The 23,774-nt window shown below is 37.3% G+C and overlaps 1 protein-coding gene across 1 annotated transcript; it reads right to left on the bottom strand.

Annotated features, from left to right (window-relative positions):
- Window positions 1-1,381: 1,381 nt before the first annotated feature.
- On the bottom strand, window positions 1,382-22,104 carry gas6 (growth arrest-specific 6). Its single transcript, XM_059552301.1, has 15 exons — window positions 21,896-22,104; window positions 21,639-21,799; window positions 19,178-19,202; window positions 18,905-18,967; window positions 14,829-14,951; window positions 11,868-11,987; window positions 10,745-10,870; window positions 9,652-9,773; window positions 8,281-8,399; window positions 7,997-8,186; window positions 7,381-7,545; window positions 7,065-7,233; window positions 6,247-6,389; window positions 5,953-6,160; window positions 1,382-2,012 (listed from the first exon to the last, which is right to left on the bottom strand). The coding sequence occupies exons 1-15, from the start codon at window positions 21,954-21,956 to the stop codon at window positions 1,861-1,863; spliced, it is 1,947 nt and encodes a 648-aa protein (XP_059408284.1). The 5' UTR covers window positions 21,957-22,104; the 3' UTR covers window positions 1,382-1,860.
- Window positions 22,105-23,774: the final 1,670 nt, after the last annotated feature.

Here is a 23,774-nt window from a genome sequence, read left to right as displayed (position 1 = left end):
TTCTTTATGCACCAAGAGCTTGAAACACTCCAAAGAGAAAGAAAAAATTTAAATTGCATCATATGAACCCTTTAATAACAGAAACATGACTCTACTACTCTGCTAGAGTCACAAAACTTCCTAACTGTCACATTTGTCTTAGAAAGCAAAAGAATATTTAAGTTTTTATTTTTAAAAGTGACAGTTGTTAAAGCAAAACTTTAGAATTAAATGTATGAATGTTCTTAAAAATCACAACAGTCAGCTTGTTTTAAATCTTCATAAGAATGATTATTTGGTATTTTAACATATTAAACATATGGCAGCATAACACTAATTACATGTACATGACTATTGCCAGATTTTACTTATTTATTAATATCTCTCAAATTTTACATTGAAAAATGAAGTGCTTGCTGCTTAAAAAAACAAGAGTAAACAAATATATGGTTAAAATTTACCAATTTAAAGTTTGAGATATATTGTATTAGATAAGACAATAATATAGTATATCAAAACGATGTTAACCCTTTGATCTTTTGAACATTTCCGCAAGTAACTAGAATTAATGAATGAAGTTTGCTTTGTCATACATTTCTCAAATGCATAAACTTGAAAACGCAATCTGAAAAGTTAATGAACAATTGTTCCATAGATTTCGGTTTTTGCATTGTCCAAGTGTTTACTGCACAAGATCAACACCTTTTACCTAATTAAATTAATTAGCAATTTCATTGTTTTTATGTTCATTCTGTAATGTTACTTAAGTATTTTCACAAACTAGAACGTTTCCTTTAAACCGCAAAACTATACATGAAAAAAGAGCTGTTCAGAAATCGTTTTTCTGAAATGTTCTTTTTAAATATTCAAATGAAGCATTATCCTATTTAAATATACATTAATTTGCATACATTTCCAGAACAAAAATCTGAACGTTGGATAAAGCCAGGTTAAAAACTCTTTGATTTGGGTGACATATTAAAGGTTTTTCCAGAGGGGATTTTGCTTTTCTCTTTTTATTTTTCCATAAATCATAAAATACTGTAATAAATGCCTCAATAAAATACTTAAGAATATGCATTTGAACAAAACAAAACAAAAACAAATGTTTGGTGTAAATGATACAAATATGGAATGGAATTTAAATCTAGAGACACTAATAGATAAAGTTCAATCAACACTTGAAAATGTCTGAAAGTTGTTATGGATGCATACTAGAAGAAAAAAAAGGTTTTGCTTGTAATGTCTTGGCTTAATGTTTTTGTGATTTAAGTGTTTTTGCACTAGTGTCGTGCACTTCTGGCCTTTGCATCTCAAAATATCAGTGTAATGTAATGCTCATCAGTTTAGATTTGTTTCTGTGATCTGCTGAACGTGTGGACTTCAAGGACAGAATTCATCATCATAACAACACCATACGCCTTTATTCGTTTTCATCAAGCATTTCAGTCTCACAAACAGAGCAAACATGAACGAAATACAAAACTTCAACAATAAAAACAAGTTTAAAAAAAGACAAGCTCAAATGAGGGACTAGAAAAACTCCAACTCAAACTACTCGATGATGACGATGATGAAGTTGAGCACCTACACAGAGGCCTGAAGGCCTTTAAGGGTAGTTGGGTGTTTTTATTCATCCTCCTCTAAAGCATTTTACAGTGGCATATGTACAGATACAGTATTTTACAGCACACTCTCAGTAGCTTGTGTTTGATTGGTCTGATGTGAGTAATACATTGATATGCGGGTCTGTGCTATATGTGCTTGATGTGAGTGTGGCGAGGGATCTGGCTTTACTAAGGCCTTTGCGGATCCATTGACTAGATCCAGATTAAAGCTCCTCCTGCAGTGAAAAGCACTTTGCCGGAGTTTCAGCTGCTGTTATTGCTGTGCATCTACCAGGGGGCAGGAGTGGGAGCGGATGTCGTTGTGTTTGTGTTGGGCCTCGTCCAGGTCCAGCAGCTGACCGTTGACCCACACGTCCATGCAGCCCGTGTAGAAGGCTGACACTGGAGTGGACACTACAGAAACATCTGCACAAACAAACATCATCAGGAACAGATCGACATATAAACCATCTGTAGATTCACTCTGAGCCATAATTCACCAGATGCTGGACAAATCAGCTTTGGTCAGCAAATAAAACCCTAAAGCATTGGCCAGTTTGCTGGTCACATTATAAGGAACTGCACAGTGAAGTAAGACTGATTTGTGGTTCAAATTCTATTAGTCACGTTTAAGGATCATTTGCAGATCGTTTTACAATTCTTTTGCAGGAAATAAGTCACAGCTGAATTTGCACTGGGTCAGGAAGAGAGAGGAAGAAAAAAATAGAGAAAATCACATTGATGTATGTCATATTTTATTATTACATTCAAAAATAATGTAAAATACCAGAAAATAATAATTATTTCAAACATTACAAAAATGTATTTTAGTTCCTCTCACTCCGTAACAAATCCTTTAAATGAAACTATTTAAAAGTATAAAGCAAACATAAATTACAGAGGAATTCATTGTAAATAGCAAGCCTACACTATTTTTTTTTTTCAAAGCAATACTGAAACTTCTGGCATATGGGAAATGTGTTACGCAAATCAACAAATCAACTGTAGCTCATGTGCCTCTCTCAATCAACACCAGTGGTGGACGAAGTACACAAATCAAGTACTTGAGTAAAAGTACAGATACATATAATAAAATAATACTCCAGTAAAATTACTCCTTTTTCAATTGTACTCAAAAAAAATCTAGTACTTTTGTACTTTCACTTATGTACTTAAGTAAAATAGTACCGAAAGATAGATTTTGCAATTTTATATAGACTCAATTTAATTTAATATAAGTAAATATTTTTTTTATAATCCTACTGCTCAAAATACCTTCCATTTCCCCCAAATAACCACTATATGGAGTCAAGATATATTTTTGTTGTTGATATGGACTACGTTGACGAGAGTAATGTTCACTGTGAAGCTTACACTGTGATGTACCTGAGAGAAAACAGATGACCATCTGATCTTCACCAGTAAGTAAAAAACCGTTTTAAGGTTTGTTGTTTTGCACTTTTGCAGAACATCACAGTTATATATGACATGAGAATAAAGCCTGAACATAGGAAGAACATTTTAAGGAAAAAATAGTTTAATAATGATTTTTTTCCTTCTCAAACCTTGTCTGTGGTGTAAAAACACCCCTGGCCAATGCCCCCAGAGGGCATCACTTCCCACTTTGATAATTACTGTAGTTACCATGTTGTGGACATCACATCCTTTCTTTTTCCCCCAGATATAATGTAGGTGGTTTAATAAAAATATTTTTACATTATATATATATATATATATATATATATATATATATATAAATGTTTTTTTTTTTAATTACCTCAATTTAGCACCAACAAGCTTGTTAAATAGGTAGTTAGCATCAGCTAACAATATTTACTTATTTCCAGTATGGTTATGAATAAACATTCATATCGGGCTATTAGGCTAGTTAATCCAGTCAATATAAAAATGTATACTGTTGATAAACAATATAATAAACAGACGTCACCTAGGGCATGCGTAGCATTTTGATAAAATTTTTAACATTACGGCAGCACGGAATTTGAGCGTGCATGAGGTAATGTAATCTGTGTTATTTAAATGGTTCTAATTTTTTTTAACCTAAAGACTCAGACTCAGCACCATGTCGGAGCATGTGATATATTATAAGGAGTAACGATATGTTTTATGAAACGTAGTGAAGTAAAAAGTACGATCTTATGCTTTGGAATGTAGTGAAGTAAATGTTACTCAAAATAAAACTACTCTAGTAAAGTACAGATACTTGAAAAATTTACTTAAGTACAGTAACGAAGTAAAGCTACTCCGTTACTGACCACCACTGATCAACACCAACACAAATGTTTCGTGTGCTTGATGTTAATTGCATTATATCAGTCATATCATGTTTCAGATCATAAAAAACATATGTATTAAAATTGCCAGATCTTCTAGAAAAAATGCAAAATTAGCATATTAGCCTCCATTTAACAAACAGTTATCTAACGATCTAACAAACAAAACTAAAACTAACAAAGAACTTACTGGAGACTGATGTAAACTGAAGCGAGACTAATGTGAGACTGATATTATACTAATTTGAGACTGCTCTTATATGAGTATGATGTGAGACTAAAATGAGACAGCTGTTCTTATATGAGACTGATGTGAGACTAAAGACGGCTGTTCTTATATGAGACTGATGTGAGACTAAAGTAAGACGGCTGTTCTTATATGAGACTGATGTGAGACTAAAGTGAGACGGCTGTTCTTAAATGAGACTGATGTGAGACTAAAGTGAGACGGCTGTTCTTATATGAGACTGATGTGAGACTAAAGTGAGACGGCTGTTCTTATATGAGACTGATGTGAGACTAAAGTGAGACGGCTGTTCTTATATGAGACTGATGTGAGACTAAAGTGAGACGGCTGTTCTTAAATGAGACTGATGTGAGACTAAAGTGAGACGGCTGTTCTTATATGAGACTGATGTGAGACTAAAGTGAGATCGCTGTTCTTATATGAGACTGATGTGAGACTAAAGTGAGACGGCTGTTCTTATATGAGACTGATGTGAGACTAAAGTGAGATGGCTGTACTTATATGAGACTGATGTGAGACTAAAGTGAGACGGCTGTTCTTATATGAGACTGATGTGAGACTAAAGTGAGACGGCTGTTCTTATATGAGACTGATGTGAGACGGCTGTTCTTATATGAGACTGATGTGAGACTAAAGTGAGATCGCTGTTCTTATATGAGACTGATGTGAGACTAAAGTGAGAGGGCTGTTCTTATATGAGACTGATGTGAGACTAAAGTGAGAGGGCTGTTCTTATATGAGACTGATGTGAGACTACAGTGAGAGGGCTGTTCTTATATGAGACTGATGTGAGACTAAAGTGAGATCGCTGTTCTTATATGAGACTGATGTGAGACTAAAGTGAGATCGCTGTTCTTATATGAGACTGATGTGAGACTAAAGTGAGAGGGCTGTTCTTATATGAGACTGATGTGAGACTAAAGTGAGATCGCTGTTCTTATATGAGACTGATGTGAGACTAAAGTGAGAGGGCTGTTCTTATATGAGACTGATGTGAGACTACAGTGAGAGGGCTGTTCTTATATGAGACTGATGTGAGACTAAAGTGAGATCGCTGTTCTTATATGAGACTGATGTGAGACTAAAGTGAGAGGGCTGTTCTTATATGAGACTGATGTGAGACTAAAGTGAGAGGGCTGTTCTTATATGAGACTGATGTGAGACTAAAGTGAGATCGCTGTTCTTATATGAGACTGATGTGAGACTAAAGTGAGAGGGCTGTTCTTATATGAGACTGATGTGAGACTACAGTGAGAGGGCTGTTCTTATATGAGACTGATGTGAGACTAAAGTGAGATCGCTGTTCTTATATGAGACTGATGTGAGACTAAAGTGAGAGGGCTGTTCTTATATGAGACTGATGTGAGACTAAAGTAAGACAGCTGTTCTTAAATGAGACTGATGTGAGACTACAGTGAGACGGCTGTTCTTATATGAGACTGATGTGAGACTGAAGTAAGATGGCTGTTCTTATATGAGACTGAAGTGAGATGGCTGTTCTTATATGAGACTGATGTGAGACTAAAGTAAATGGCTGTTCTTATATGAGACTGGTGTGAGACTAAAGTGAGACGCTCTTATAGGAGATTGATGCAAGACTAAAGTGAGACGGCTGTTCTTATATGAGACTGATGTGAGACTAAAGTAAATGGCTGTTCTTATATGAGACTGATGTGAGACTAAAGTAAATGGCTGTTCTTATATGAGACTGGTGTGAGACTAAAGTGAGACGCTCTTATAGGAGATTGATGCAAGACTAAAGTGAGACGGCTGTACTTATATTAGATGGATGTGAGACTAAAGTGAGACTGTTGAGAGACGTTACCTGGAATCCCTCCTATAAAGGTGCTGTATGAGGACGTCAGATCAAGAGCGTCTATATTCTCCACCAGCTCCGTATGCGCTAGCTGTCCATCGACCTGCAGTAAGGAGCTGTTCCCGAACACAGTCACGTTGACAGTGTGTGTTTGAGTGTCACACAGGTTCACTGGGACACTGGCTACCACCACATCACCGAACGACACCAGCACATGCTGCAGGTCACAGATTAACATCAGATACAACTGATGCTTCAGACCAGAGAACATGTTAAACAATGGCATCACATTCACACACACACCTCGGTCCACTCAAGTGTTCTTGGATGATAGTCTGATAGAGAGATGGAGAACGGGACCCTGTCCTGACGAACCAGAGCAAACAGGACACCCACAGAAGAGGCGGGACGCAGGGTCACATGCACACTGAGCATCTGATTGTCCCCTAAAGGAAGCAGGTTTATTATCATTAACTAAAATCATTTACAAAACATCTTTGTTACTGGAAAAAGAAAATGAATGTTAACTGAAATAAAACATACAAAAAATAATAATTTCAAGCTAGTTGCCATAGTTCTCATTTTCATTTAATTTAACTTGATTTACTATCATAAATTTACTAACATAAATTAAAACAAACTTAAAAAAAAAAAAAACATATTTGTACACAAAAATTTACAATTACAATAGGAAATATAAAAAAGAAAAAAAAGAAAGAAAAAAAAACCTTTAAAAATGGTTTCATCAATCACACAATAAAACCACAATAGGTTAACTAAAACTAAACTATTAAAAATATTTTGTGCCAACTGAAATAAAAAATATTAGATGACAAACTTAAAAGAAAATTAGAAATGTTGCTTTGGGAACAAACTAAATATACTAGTTATAGTATAGTACATACATATAGTACTAAAATTACTAAAACAAAATAAAAATAAATTAAACTTAATAAAAATATAAGAAACATAAGAAAATAATATAATAATAATGACTTAAGAAATTATCACAATCACTAAAAGTAAAACGAATTAATGAAAATATAAAAATAAAAGCTAATTCAAAATATGAATATATATCATAATGTCATATAAATCATACTAAAACCTCACTGACACACCATGGCTGTGATTGAAGTAGGCGAATCCGTGCCCGGGGTAGAAGGCGCTGTGGTCCTCGATGGCGTAACATTGCATGCGCTCGTTGTGCCGGATGGTTTCCTGAATTGGCGTGTCCTCACCAGTTAACCAGCGCCAGTCCTTCATACAGCCGTCCAGTCGAGGGTTAACCTACGAACACCAGGATCATGAACACATAAAGAGACAGAGCATGTTCAGATAAGCACCGTGTATATGACGTTTGTTTATCTATTTCAATTCTTAACTAAATAAACTGCTCAGTTTCTACACTAATGGATTTGAGCTCATGAAGCTCACCCTGCTGACCAGGCCGTCGTCTCTGAAGGGAACGCCGCCCACCGTGAGGTTGAGCTCATGAAGGCCTTTATTCATGGTGAACAGATCTCCGCTCACTGCGATCTTCATCACCGCCTCCCTGTCAATCTTGATGATGAGGCTCCGCCCCTGTTCCTCAACTGAGATCTAAGTGGACCAATGAGGAGAGAGCAGAGCTGCATTTGTTTCTATAGCAGTTTATATAATACAGATCATTTCAAAGCAGCTTCACAGTGATAAACAGGAAAATAACAGTGTTAATATTTTAAAATTGGAAAAATAGGAGAGAACATAATTGGTTCCTAATCCTGGTCCTGGGGACCCCCGCTTTGCAAATTTTGTATGTTTCTCTTATCTGACACACTCAGTTCAGTTCACAGAGCTCTCTCCTAATGAGCTGATGATCTGAATCCAGTGCATAAAATAAGGGAGACATGAAAAATATGCAGAACGTGGGGCCCCGGGACCAGGATTAAGAACAACTGTGCTAGCCAAACTAGAACCTGCATCTCACATGAGCTCAATGTGTCATGTGTGAACTGCTTTGTGTCTCAATCGTGTGTCTGTTATTAGCGTGACCCCTACAGTGACCTCTGACCTTATGCCACTGGCCGTCATTGACCTGCGGTCCACTGCTGGTCACTCGACTCACGGCTCCATACTTCAGCTGGAGTTCCAGCTTCCCATGATGCATGACCAGAACAATCCAGGAGCTGTTCAAGTGGCCTCCGGCAAAGAAGATCACACCTTCGGGGTCGTAGGTCCTAAGGTCAAACTCTGCCGTGAATCTGAAAGGAAAGAGGTCAAACGCAACATGAAATAAGCTATTACATTGATCTTACTGCTGCAATGCTAATCCTGAAAACCTTCCCGTGTGCTCACCCGGTCTGGACCCTGCGGCGGAAGCGCAGCCGTACCACAGGAATCCCGCTAAACATGCGTCCGAGGTACAGTGAACGAGAGTTCCTCCTCATGTCCAATGGCCGATGAAGACTGATGGACTTCAGACACAGACAGGAAGAGGAGCAAAATATTTTCACAAACTCTGTATGATCTGCATGTGGATTTAAGACTTCTTAAGACCAAGTAAAGAGAATTAATGGAATAAAAGGGAACACAATACATCACGATCTCTAAATGTAAATAACACTTCAGAATTTAAAAATACAATTTACAATAGATTTATAATATTTATAATAATTTATAATAGATCTCCATTACTTTTTTCATTTATTTTACAAAAAAAAAAAAAAAAGTAATTTACTGTACCTTCTAATCACATTGCAAAAAAAGGTGCTGTTTAGATATTTGTATTGGAAAAGAAAATGCATACATCCCAAAATACTGGGAAAGATATTCATTTTTTGAAGTGAATGTATGAATTCATCATAGATTTATAAAGACTTTCTGCTCTGATTTATGACATTTTAAAGACACTGACAAAATAGCTAAAAATAACTAAACAAAACTAAAAGTTCGTTTTCAAAAAACAGAAATGCAAGTAAAAGTAAAAGTACAACCCACCAGCATTATTTTAGTATCACTGAGATATTATAGTTATAGTCGTTATTTCAAGAAATGAAAATGTTTTAATAATTTTATTTCAGTTTCATATTTAGTTAACCTTGCTACTCTCCTGCTGAAAATAAAGATAAAACTGAAACTAAACAAAAAAGAAACTGTACCTAACAGAATCAAATCTGGTTAAACTATAAAGAGGTAAAAAGAGAACGTCTGATCTCGCTACTTATCTCGCTGTTTGTAGTTTTGTGCAAAGTTGTGAAATGTTGTTTTGTCAAAACAAAGTTAAATATTTGAAATGTGTTCTTTAAAATAAAATATGATACTACTGAGATCTTAAAATCATAATCTTCAATATTAATGATTTAAAGAGTAATTAATAACATTATAAATATCTTTACTGTCACTTTCTATCAATTTAATGTGTCCTTGCTTAATGAAAGTATTCTTTTTCTTTTATCTTTAAAAAAGAAAAGTACGTATGTATATTTATTTGTGATCCAAAGGACACGTGGAAAAAATATAGGATTTAATTTAAAGTCTATTTAATACCTAAACGTCTTTCAGACTGAGCTGTAACTAATCAACTGTAAGTTAATGAGTGTCTCTGATCATATGACTCTTAGTACATTCAATTTCCTGCTATTTGGAACATTCTCACATGTATCCTCCCCTTGTCTTCATGATGGTTTAAAGATCAGTGTGTGTGTGTGTGTGTGTGTGTGTGATCACCTCACAGCTCCTGAGATCTTGTCCCAGTCTCTTCCCATGCCGTCCATCACAGTAGCAGCGGAAACTTCCTGCCGTGTTCACGCACTCTTCCTCACACACATCCGACACACACTCGTCCACATCTGACCGCAACAATAGGATTACTTCATGAGTTCAAACAGAGCTTACCAAAACACACTAAGCATCATCAGAACACCCTGAATGTGCTCGTCTCAGCAAACACACCCAATACTTACATTTATCAACATCAAATGAACATTTTCACTTCTCATTAATACAAAAACACATTAAACCACAATTTGAGAGTTTCATTCTTGACCCGCACTGTGTGTCTTTAAGAGTCAACAAGAAGTGACCTGAAGTGAACACACATATAATCTTTCGGATGACTAAATACACGCTGACATATACAAGATCAGGAGGAGAAAATAGTGAACATGAATCTTCTGTTGATTTTCCTGTGGAAATATTGCAACAATGTTCAGGGCAATGATGGGAAGATGTTTAAATGGATGAACCACAAATAAGCAAGAAGAATTTTCCTTGGTCAACTGTTTAAAAACTGAAGTGGATCTGTTGAGCCGTTATGTAACCATTTTCCTCTCAACATTTCTGACTAGGTGAAGGGTCACAAAAACTCATAAAAAGAGACTGAGGCGTCCTGTGCTGTGACAGAGACATGAGTGAGTGCAGGAACATTATGATGAAATGATCAGCTCCTTCAGACGTCACAATCAGACCAGGGTTATTATAATTAACTAAAACTAGAACCATAGAGGAACATATTTTCTTACTTGAAATAAATGTTAGCTGAAAAAACTAAACTAAAAAAAAATATTTTATTATTTCAGCTATTTGCCAAGGCAAAATGTCTCATTTTCAATTAGTTTAACTTGATTACCTACAATAACTAAAACTCAAATAAAAATGAAGGAAAACTACATTGACATTTTCTTTTGTTATCAAAACAACTAATAAAAATGACAAAAACAACAAAATTATAAAAAACTGAACTAAAAAATATAAATGAAAACCATCATTCTTATTTTCTCCATTTCTTATTTTCATTTAGTTTAACATCCTGTTAACTCACCTACACAGCTTTTGGTGATGTTGTCATACACGAATCCCTCCTCACACAGACAGTCGTAGCTGCCATTGAGGTTTGAGCATTGTGCGGATCCACACACATCTGGAGTCTCCACACACTCGTCCACATCTGTGGAAGGACCAGAGACACAGTGACATGTTCTGCTGATCAAGGCGATCAGGTGAAAAGCTTTCGCTTCTCAGAATGTGATCATAAATGAGATGTTCTGCTACTAAAGTCATTTTACTATGACAAATAATCTGGGTTTTCTTCATGCAGTTTTCATTCTAGAGGAGAAAGTCATGGCAGGTGTGAATAAAATGTCACATTACAAACGAGATGAACAATGATCAACCAGTGGCTGAAAACTGACAAGAATTTCAGAAAGTTTTCATTCATCCTTAATATTATATTGCAGCATGTGGGCAGACACACATCATACAGAAAAGTACACAGAACTACAGGACTCACAGCTCTCAAAGTATCCAACAATTATCCTCAGTGTCTGCGGTGTCTTTTGTTCTTCTCTCATTCTTTCACATTTATGCATTTGGCTGATGTTTTTATCCAAATAGACCTACACTGCTTTCAAAGTACACAGTTCATGTATTCCCTGAGAATCGAACCCATGACCATGGCGTTGCTCACACCATGCTGTATAACAAGGGTGTACAAAGACTTAAAGGAAAAACAGGGCAAAAATTTATAAATTAATTATAAAAATAAGATAAAAAAAAAAATTGGATTACAATAATTTGAATTAAATAAAAATAAATTTCAAACAGCACAGTACTATAATGAGAAGTGAAAAAATGTCAATGTTAGAGATACTGTGTGTGTGTATATATATATATATATATATATATATATATATATATATATATATATAGCTGTCTCTTTTATGTTTTTAAATAATTGCATTTGGACTGCAGCACTTTCTCATGTTCACCAAGCTAAATTTGAGTAAAACCCAAGTTAAAAATTGTAACCACATAATAAAATAAATACTTTTTAACACTATTTCGCCCTAATATGATGGCAAAGTATGCAAATATCCCAGTCTACAGAAGAAATGTTTGTTGACGTCCTCCACTCCAGATTTTCCAGCTCCGCTGCTCACACTCACCCAGACACTTGTGGTGACCCGACAGCTGGTATCCGTGATGACAGGAGCAATGGTAACTGCCCATGGTGTTATTACAGTCATGCTCACATTTGTTGTTCCCTCTGCTGCACTCATCTACATCTGCAAGCCACACAAACACAAGTGCACCGTTAACCAATCAGGAAGAGCTCGTGTGATTGGCTGGAGCTGCGCTGGTGGGCGGAGCTCTGGACGTCCTGGCAGAGAGTCACTCAAACTTTCCTCTGAACATAAAGAGACTGTGAATGAATCATCAGAAACATGAATGCAGCTCTGTGCTGCGAACGACGCTCCTTCATAGGGTTCAGTGACTCACAGTGGATCAATGCTGAAGAAAAAGTCTAAAACAGCTAAAAACCTGGCTGCCAGGATGTAGTTGATAAGGTGTTGTGAATGGTTGTTAATGCACTGCTGTGCAGTTGCTATGGTCTTCCGAGTGATTGCCAGGGTGTTGCTATGTGGTTAATGAATTGTTCTAATTGGCTGTTAACACACTGCTGTGCAGCGTCTAGAGTCTTCTGAGTGATCGCTAAGGTGTTCTAATTTGCTGCTATGCAGTTGCCATCGTGTTCCGGGTGATTATCCTAACAACCATATACCAATGGGTGTTGCTACATGGTTGCTAAGGTGTACTAACTGGTCACCATGTTACTATGTAGTTACTAGGGTGTTTTGAGTGATTGCTAGGGTATGGCAATGTGGTTGCTAAGGTGGTCTAATTTGTTGCTACTTGGTTGCTAAGGTGTTCTAATTGGTTGTTATCATGCAGTTGCTAGGGTATTCTGGCTGATTCCCCGGGTATTGCTAGGTGGTTACTAAGGAGATAAAATTTGTTGCTATACAGTTGTGATGGTGTTCTATGTGTTGCTAAAATATTCTAATTTGTTGCTATGAGGTTGCTAAGCTGTTCTAATCGGCTGTGATCACGCCACTGTGCGGTTGCTGGGGATGTTGTGAGTGTTTGTCAGGGTATTGCTATTTGGAAGCTAGGCTGTTGCAGGTGGTTTCAAAGGCATTCAAATGTGGTGCTAAGATGTTCTGAGTGGTTTTTTGGACACTGGTAGGAACTTGCTATGGCATCACTAGATGGCTGCTAAGGTGTTCTAATAATTCTTTACTTAGCAAACAACACTAAATGTTTCACTGCATTGTACACTGCTCAGCTCATGCTGACTCAGACACTGCTCGAGAACATGATGGATGATCCAGCAGGGTTCAACATCTACTAGCAAAACCTGTGCTACTATAGACCTTATGTAGCTCTGCCCCTTTTCACTGTTGAGTTGTCTTCTGTGTTCCAATATATATTTCCACAGCATGGTCAAACAAATATATGAATGAACCGCTCGTTTTAAAATCTTACTGGTCTATTGGCATTTGTTTTGTTATGACATCTGCTTTGAACATTACAATGCACACGATAACTTTTGTTAAATCCACTTCACCAGCTAATTATTCTTCAAGAGCTTTAAAGTGCTGGAAATAGATGTGAAATACTTGAAAGTCATTGAAAAGTGCTTGAATTTCTCTCTCAAAAGGTTGTACAAACCCTAAAATAAATTTTCTGCCACAACAGCATGGTTATATTTAATGTTTCTACTTCTGGTGTTCTACGTCAGCATTATTTGCTCTATTTATAACAGAGAATTCTGTACAGAATTTAAATGCTTCTCACTGGATCTCACCGCGCTGTGCAGTGACAGTGTCGTGAGATCAACCTGATTCTGAGTAAACCTGTTCTGAGCTCAGACCATTTTGCTTGCGCTGCTCTCAATTACTTATCAGAGCTGATAAACGGTCTGTGCTGCATTACCATAATCCCCCCCACCCCCCCCATCCTAGATATACATGTTTTAGCTTCATGACAATTAATTTGAATTTCTAATTTTTCTTGTTGACATGCCAGTTAACATTTACAACACTGTTCTGCTAAAAATATGAATAAAAGTGAATATGCAAATTCACTCCTTGCCAGAAGGTGGCACTTGTGGAGCAGCAGAATTATATATAGCCTTTACGTAATAAAGTAAACACTACATTATTACAGGCATTATACTGAGCTAATAGTATACAGACATGTACACACAATAGCTCTCGTGCTAGGCATCTTTACTAGCGCACTGCATTCCGCTCACAGTATATCGGTGGAACATACTAACTACACAAACACCAGTGTGGGGAGAACCTAAACTGAACCACTGACTACATAATATAAGCACGGCGTTGATGATAATGAGTGTGTGAGTTTTTTACAGAATGCTGTTGTCACTGCTGCCACAACTCTCATATTTACTATTAATTATTTGAAAAGTATAATTTACCTGCAGCCAGTAGGCCCCTCTCAAGTGAAGGCCCCTGGGCTTCAGCTCGTTGAAGCCCGTGCATTAATGTGGCCCTGCACACTGCACAGCTCAAACGAGTAGAGTGTTTTCGTTACACTTTTCATTTGCCGTTTGATGTTTCTCATATGCAACAGAAATGGCAGCGGTTATGAGTTGGGCAACGCTCACAGACTTTTGTCATGCCAGCAGAAAAAATTGGTTGCAGTCTAGAGCTCTAATGCATCATATGATAAGGGCACGGGTCAGCAGAAGAGCAGCAAGGACAGGAAGTGCTGCATCATAGCATCAGTTTCCATTCACATCTCCAATGACATTCAGAGCAAATCCATCAGAAAAAATAGGTTCTTACAGCAACACTCTGTGACGACAGATCGAGATGTTCCAGATGATAAAACGAGACATCTTCAAAAAAAATAGAGCCCATGTGTAAGGCTCTCAGAAATGCAATCTTTCAGAATATGAAATATGAATCCATAAAGGAGGTGTTCAGATACTGTCTGTATGAATTGCATTTTTCACTTTGTTTTTAATTAAATGAGCAGATCCAGAGAATAATATCTTGGAACCAGTATCTTTAACCTGAATGCATGTGTGTTTGTACCTTTCTCACACTTGACGCCACTCCATCCCGTGAAACAATGACATTGGAATTCGCCCTTTTTGTCCTCACAGCGCACCGTCCCATAATGATTGCAGGGGTTTGGGGAACACTGGTCTGGAATGTCTGTGTGACAGAGAGAGAGAGAGAGAGAGAGAGAGAGAGAGAGAAGTAAAACCACAATGAGTCACAAAACACATTCTGCGCTTCTCTAATGTGATGTTTGAAACACATCAGATATGAAATCCTATAACCGTATGCTTTTTCCTGTAGTGGTAACCTTCATGACATTACATTACATTTTTTTTCATTTATCAGACACTTTTATCCAAAGCTTATATACAAATTATGAGTACAATAAGTGATTCATCATAGAGACAATGAACAGGAATTGCTAGTAATACTATGTTTCAGACACAGTTAACCAGCATTAAATGTCTGTGTGAAGTGCTTCATGATTTTAGAAAAGCTGCATCACTACAACAGCAGCCTATTATGTAACACTTAAAGGGTGAGTTCACCCAAAAAGGAAAATTATGTCATTAATGTCTCACCTTCATGTCGTTCCAAACCCTTAAGACCTCCGTTTATCTTCAGAACACAGTTTAAGATATTTTAGATTTAGTCCGAAAGCTCTCAGTCCCTCCATTGAAGCTGTGTGTACGGTATACTGTCCATGTCCAGAAAGGTAAGAAAAACATCATCAAAGTAGTCCATGTGACATCATAGGGTCAGTTAGAATTTGTTGTAGCATCTAAAATACATTTTGGTCTAAAAATAACAAAAACGACGACTTTATTCAGCATCGTCTTCTCTTCCGGGTCTGTTGTGAGCACGTTCACTGCAGTGTACGCGAACGAATCACTTGATGTAACCGGATCTCCTTGAACCAGTTCACCAAATCGAACTGAATCGTTTGAAACAGTCTCCAATAGGTATTAATCCACAAATGACTTAAGCTGTTAACTTTTTTAATGTGGCTGACACTCCCTCTGAGTTCAAACAAACCAATATCCCGGAGTAATTCATTTACTCAAACAGTACACTGACTGAACTGCTGTGAAGAGAGAACTGAAGATGAACACCGAGCCGAGCCAGATAACGAACAAATGATTGACTCTTTCTCGAGTCGAGATGTTTTTATTACCTTTCTGGACATGGACAGTATACCGTATATACATTTTCAATGGAGGGACAGAAAGCTCTCGGACTAAATCTAAAATATCATGAAGATGAACACCGAGCCGAGCCAGATAACGAACGAAAGATTGACTCGTTCTCGAGTCAAGAACCGGTTGCATCAGTTTTCGGATCACCAGGGGCCCATTTCACAAAGGAGGTTAAGTGAAAACTCTGGGTATGTTAACCCTGAAATGAGGGAAACTCTAGGTTTTCTATTTCAGAATGGGAGGTTTGTCAAACCCGAGAAAGCAGGGTAAGTCAAGCCCGTTTCTGAAAGAGAGCTAACTTATACTCCCAATCCCAATTCTATTTTATACCCCTTCCCCTACCCCTCTGCCTACCCCTTCCCCTTGTCCCTTGAAACAGAGTGTCAAGGGGTAGGGGAGAAAATATTAATATATATAATTAATATAATATATAATTGAAGGGCTATCTGGCCCTTCCCCTTACCCCTACACCTCCAACCAAAAGAGAATCGAGACACCCCTACCCCTTCACCTGAACGAGCAAAACGGAGGGAAAGGGGAAGGGCTAAGGGGTAGAATTGGGATTGGGACCTACTCTATAACCTGGTCAGGAGCAGGTTTTCTTTGATAAACCCAGAGTTTCTTTCGGTCTCCTCCCCCTTTTTAAACTTCATTGATAAGATTGATTCCTGGGTGGATCTAAATTAAGTGCATTTTACTTTAGTAAAATTATATGCCAGTGTGGTAATAAAAGTAATCTTAATGCAAATGGAAAACAAGATTATTCTGAGTGTCCATTACTAAGAGCAAAACTACTGTAGCTCCGCCCTCCATCGACACATAAGGTTAAATACGGCACATGTGAATAACGGTTTCAATGTTCTAGGCAGTTATGTTTTGGGCACGGAAAACTAGCTTGTAACGCGAATGATTGGGTTAAAAATCCGGCTTTTGCCAACCTTGTTCTTCTCACTTTTCCCATCACGTCACTCACTTTCAAACGATTCCGTTCAATTTGGTGAACTGGTTCAAGAAGATACGGTTACATCGAGTGATTCGTTTGTGAACCGGACATCACTACACACCATTGATCACGCTCACAACAGACCCGGAAGAGAAGACAATGCTGAATAAAGTCATAGTTTTTGCTATTTTTGGACCAAAATGTATTTTCGATGCTTCAAAAAATTCTAACTGACCCTCTGATGTCACATGGACTACTTTGATGATGTTTTTCTTACCTTTCTGGACATGGACAGTATACCGTACACACAGTTTCAATGGAAGGACTGAGAGCTCTCGGACTAAATCTAAAATATCTTAAACTGTGTTCCGAAGATGAACGGAGGTCTTAAGGGTTTGGAACGACATGAAGGTGAGTCATTAATGACTTCATTTTCATTTTTGGGTGAACTAACCCTTTAACAATAAAGCTTTTTAAAACCATTTGTTTGAAAAACACCTCTAAATAATGTAATAATCTTTAAAAAATATATATAATTTCAACATTTACTAATACATTAATCAAATCAAAAGTTTCATCTGATAATATTATTTGATGTCCCTGAGCTAACATAAACTGACATTGAACAGTTTTATTTTTATAAATGAATGTTAACAAAGATTACAAATACTGTGAAAGACGTGTTGCACAACATATTAGGTCTTTGGAATCTCAACATATGTGTCATGTAATAATGTCAAGTCAAGTCACCTTTATTTGTATAGCGCTTTATACAGTATTGGTTGTGTCAAAGCAGCTTTACAGTGTTAAACAGGAAAATAGTTTGTCAATAATGCAAGAAGACCATAACAAAGAGTCATTTTTCCAGCTAAAGTCAGTGTTGACATCATCATCCAGTTCACCTCTCTTCCGAAAGTGTCAAGTCAAGTGTCCCCAACTAAGCAAGCCAAAGGCAACACCGGCAAGGAACCAAAACTACATACTCAATATTATTATGCATACATACATACATTATAATAATGCTGTGTATATTTGCCTTTTCCATTTATTATATAATTGTATAACACACTGGTCAACGGTTGTTTTTAATTCTGTTTTACTGTAAAAAATAAATGACCTTGCCTTACTAATTGTTTGTAATTATTAGTTGCATTAACAATCGTTAAGTAATTAGATCTTCTAGTAAAGTGTTACTGTTGGTTTTAACTAACATCCTACATGGTCTAGATGATGTCAGCTGAATATGCAAGTCATTTTAGAGATAAAATTATTTCATTCAGCTAAAAGATTATGAGAACATTAGTTTTTCTTTATAAAAATGTCACTGATGAATCATTCAAAATATAGAACATTAATTAAAACTGTAAATGGAGTCAATGTTGTGCTTTGATTCTTTCAGCTCTTTTATAACTCTTGTCTTTGATGCGTTTGCTGACGGTGCATGAGCAGCAGAGGCACGTCCGACCACAGAGAGAGAGAGAGAGAGAAAGAGAGAGAGAGAGAGAGAGAGAGACAGACAGTAAGAGCGCAGAGATGCAGCATCTCTCTCTGACTCGGGGCTTCTGCTGGACCCAGACCAGCCAATCACAGCGCAGCACGAGGCGCCCTCTGAATCAGCAGAATTGAGTAGAACAGGACGAGCCTCCAGCAGACGTCATGAAGATCGTTTTCATTTACTGAGCGACGGGATGAGAACGAGAAGAGCGAGATGTTCAGATGCAAGAACATCTCACCATGAGCTCTTTATGTTGATATAAACACAGATCACTACTTCACGGACTGCAGCACTGAACACCACACACTGACAGAAAGAATCATAGACAGACAGAAAAGGATAAAAAGACAAGCCGATAGACAGATTGATTGATGGATATGTAGACAGATAGACAGTCAGACAAATAGAGACCGAACAAACAACAGGACTGATTGATGTACAGACAGACAGACAGGTGTGTGTGGTCACTCACTGTGGACGCATGTGATCAGATCCTGTTTCTTCTTCTCAGAGTTTCCAAACTTCTCCATACATGCTAATGCATTGAAGAGAATCGAATCAAACATCTCCATCAGGAACTGCAGACGACTCAGCAAATCCTCAATTCAGTATATATATATATATATATATATATATATATATATATATATATACAAACATGCATATATATATATAATCATTCTAACCTTCACTACAAAACAATCACAACACATAGAAATGAGTTGAAACACTGCAGGATACTCACCCTGATACTTTGGGTAGAAATATTCCTACAAAAGACAAGAAGTCATGATGAGAAATGACTGACTATGAACAGTATAACAGGTTTTGCTCATGAATAAAGGTTATGAAGACACATGAGAACTGCACAGACGGTCCATGACTAATGACTGTTTCAGATGTGTTCTTGTCCTGACACGTCGAGCTCATATTTTGTCTTACATGAGGGTGGATAATGCATCTTGTCTCATGTTTCTGAGATGGAATGAAGGACACACACACACACACACACACACACACACACACTTCAGAGATATGAGGTGGAGTAAAACTACAGAAGACTTCAGTCTGATTGTACACATTAATATCCCTGCAGTATTTAATACAAAACAATTAATGAGAGCAAATTATTAGATGTGTGACCCGAGTGACCCCTGATCTTCATATGAGTTCCAAGCTAATTGATGTCATGTCCTCTGTATCACGTAGACCTTAAATTAGCTTCACTGTCCCACATGCAGTAGCTCTGGGTAAGTTGATAACCAGCTGACTCACTCACTCACACACACTGCAGTAGAAATCTGCAGCGTCAGAGAAGCAGGTCGCACATGCTGCCACTGAATAATACTGCATGCAGGGAATGGAAATCCAACATTTCTGACATGCTGCACGCAAGCCTCCCAGAACAACCTTCTTCATATCTCCCTTGATTTACCTGGCCTCATTTCTTCTCATTTTGCTCTCAGGAGAGATAGTCATGCGTCTGCACTCTGCAAATAAAGTTGATTCCAGAATTTCTCATGGTCAAGCTAATAATAGAAAGTATTAGACCGCAGATGTCATCATAATCTTTCATGCTTCCCAAACATTCCCAATCCTTATTTACAGACCAACGGGATTAAATCTAATCAGCACATTCATGAGAATGACGCGTCAGACATGCGCCGCCAGACAGGAATTCATTCTGTATCAAAAACACATTCCAGGCTCAGTAGTACGTAAAAGCAGTGACACGCCCCTCAGGGACCAATCAGAAAGCACACAGACCAGCTCATTTGCATATCAGATCCCAGAGGAGAACAGTCTGTGTTTGAGGAATCATATTTTGCAGGGTTAATGCAGGGTTATTGATGCGAGTCAGGTGCAGTGCACTGAGTCATGGGAATACATCACAGTAATAATAGCATCAATGCAGGATGCAATGATGGAAAGAAATTATGTTTCATATTTATATATTCATATAAGTATGATTGATGTAGTTCATATCTTCAAATGGCCAGACTGTGAGATCGCTGATGCATGATATTATCATGCTAATTTATTTAATTATTGACTAAGTTTCATAGCCGGAGTGTGAACCAACTAAAAGCAGCCTAATGTTAGTGTAAGCTAATAACTACACCTTATATACTTTTAGTCAAGTAGCATATAGATGTCATTGTCATAAAATATTTTTTAATAATATTGAGTTTGTATTTAACATGATAATTTAATATTTATTTATTATTTAAATTACAAGTTACTAATTTTAATGCTTATATTTACTCAGTTATTAAAAAAACCAGCTACTGAAATCGAGCAAAGAATATTTATATAATAGAAGAACAGTCTAGAGCGAGTTTATGTACTTAAAAAAAAAACTTGCGTTATAATCAGTGAAGCTATCTGTACTGTATGATTACTAATACAGTACTGTATGATTAACACAGACTCATATACTAACATCGCATGACCATCTGATTTTTGTTGTTTATGATGACAGAATTAGCTAGAGCAGAATTCAGTCAATGAGCGCGCACAAACAACAAAACTCTGGTGTTTCAACAATGACTCATTCGAACGCCTCTGATTGGCCGCTGCATTCATAAACTCAACGGAATCGTGTTTGATTGGTTATAATGCACAACACTGTAAAAATGCATGAAAAGAAATATGATGGAACAAATAAGCCTTAATATTAATCAGATGATAATACTAGCCTGATAGTTGTAATAATAATAATAATCGTCTTGGTGTCGTCAAAGGCATCAGCCACAGGTGATTTCTCCTCTATTGGCACAACTTTAATTAAACTTTAATTCATAATGTTATTATTACATATTCGCACAAATTTAACACTATAGCGTTCATTCAGCAGTAGTTTGGTGCAAGCAGTTATTGACAAAGAACAACTAGAAAACTGGTATTTTACAGTCAATTATCTTTTGATTAATTAGGCTTTGTGGTTATGTACTAGTTCTAATGACTTTACAACCACATTTAACTGATAATGACGTTTTAAAGTCAGGTGCTGTATAAATGTGACAGCCTTCCTTTCAAATGGACCACTGCAGCCCTACAACAGTCTATACAGTGCATACTAATTAGGGAGCAGCACAGAATTATTAAAGGTCAATGAGGATGAAAGATCACATCAAACATTGGCTGGAATCCAGCGCATCTATTAAAAAGAGTATTTGAGACAGCAATGATTGTAATTCTCTTACCGTCTCAGGGTCATTCTCAAACACTTCTCTCGCCTCCTCTTTAGTGCATCTCTCCTCCACACACTCCCTCTCCAGATGACCCTGCTTGGTCTCCTCGAACACCTGGTACGCCCTCCGGTGTCTGCGGAGAAACTCGTTCGCCTGCCTCGGCGACACGGACACTGAAAACGGCAGAAACTCTCAACTTCTGATCTGATCTGATCACACTACTTTGTGCGTCACTGCACAGCAATAACGACTTGTTTCGCGTAACTTACACTGTGAGGAGCAGCCGATACACAGTAGGACGAAGCAGCAGCTCGACACAAACTCTCTCATGTTGATTCTGCGTCAAACTTTCGCTCGTTCTGGATCAGAATCCTGAGCTGAGCCGCCACATTCAAACGAGGACTCGAGCGTTTCTGCAGCACATTCAACTCTCTCTCTCTCTCTCTCTCTCTCTCTCTCTCTCTCTCTCTCTCTCTGTATTTTGCCCTCGCCCCCCCCCCCCCCCCCAACAAAACGTAAGCGGCAGATTCGTCGGTTTATTGGTGAAAGTTGCAGCTCGTTCAGGGAGTTCCCGATGCAGAATTATTCTCCGCAGATCACTGCAGTACATACTACATAAGCACCGGGAAAAGATCCATTTAAAGCGGTAGATCACCGGGGGAAAAACAAATATAATCATAGTTTACTCGCCTCCATCATGTCCTTCAAACCTCTATGACTTTATGTTTTAGTTGAACACAAACTGAGAAGCTTAGAAGAATGTTCAGGCTGCTCTGTTACATACAATGACAGTGAATGGGGACTGGAGCAGTTGAGCATGTGAAGACCCCAGGGGTCTCATTTATAAAAATTGTGTACGCCCAAAATGGGCATAGAAAATTCTTGCGCAATTTTCCACGCTCATACTGGGATTTATAAAAATAAATTTGGCGTAAATATGTACACAACATACAGACATTCTAGATCATGCGTACGCACTCAAGTAAACATTGATTTTAAAATTTGTTATCATTTCGATATACACATTTACAATAAATATTCCACTCTTGTTAATGGAGATGATCACTGAAATTACATAAAGTCATTACGTAGAAGTTAGAAATAATAAGAATTTAGGCTTTTCCTGTGGCACGCTGTTTTATTGACAGTGAGGAGTGCTATAGGTGCACAAAAATTCATCTTTAAACTAAACTGCAGATCTCATGTTTTGAGAAAATATTTTAGTGAGAACAAAGATCAATGATGCGCACTTCGATATTGTGGAGGACACTGCTGGATTCGGTGCAACGGTCCATATCATTTGGTTTGAATAGGACCAATGATAATAGCTTACTGTACAACCACAGCTGCACAGAGGTGCTGGTGACATGTGAAGGCATCTCCACAACATTATTAAAAATACCATTGTATTTGAAGGACATAACTTGAAGAAAATGGTAATTTGCATGTTTTCTTTTTAAAATAGGCTATTTTGTCTATGACGTGCTGAGTCAGACAATATTTACACTACAATAAATATAGGCTAAAATAGCTAAAAGATGTTCACCTTATCAGCAAAACTGCATAAATTAAATTTGATTCAAATTGTTCAAAATAATTGAAATACTATGTGGCCAGTGAAAAGAATGAGATCAACTCCATTCTAAAATATTTATCTGAGAACTATTTTAAACTGTTTTGTTTTAATGGATTTTGATATATTTATGCTAAAACATAAGAATACTGGATGATTTTTAGCAATAAAAATTGTGTATGGGACAAATGGCATTTATACTACTTCTCTCATATTTCCTTGATGTCTTGTACCTTTACAGTGTTAAATATGGTCACATGGATGGGAATATGGATGGAAATGATATGCAGATGAGGTTATGCCTAGTAAAACTTATTGTAAGCTCCATATATGGTGATCTCGGGGAGGAGTCGGGGTGGAGATGCATGTATGCACAATCTTCCTCTGACTGGGACTTATAAAGGGATTTTTGCGCCGGTTCTGGCGTATGCATGGTTTTATAAATCTGAAAACTTTTGTGCGTATACAAAATCTAGCTTTTTTGCATACGTAGACTTTTAGGATTAAATCTACGGAGAGTTTTATAAGTGTTCTTTCATAAATTTCTCAAAACAGCACAAAACTTTTGGGGAAGT

Source organism: Carassius carassius, chromosome 6 (genome assembly GCF_963082965.1).
Source record: "Carassius carassius chromosome 6, fCarCar2.1, whole genome shotgun sequence".
In the NCBI taxonomy this organism is placed as follows: Eukaryota; Metazoa; Chordata; class Actinopteri; order Cypriniformes; family Cyprinidae; genus Carassius; species Carassius carassius.
The sequence above is the reverse complement of the archived record's forward strand: the minus strand, read 5'-3'. Positions and strand labels throughout refer to the sequence as shown.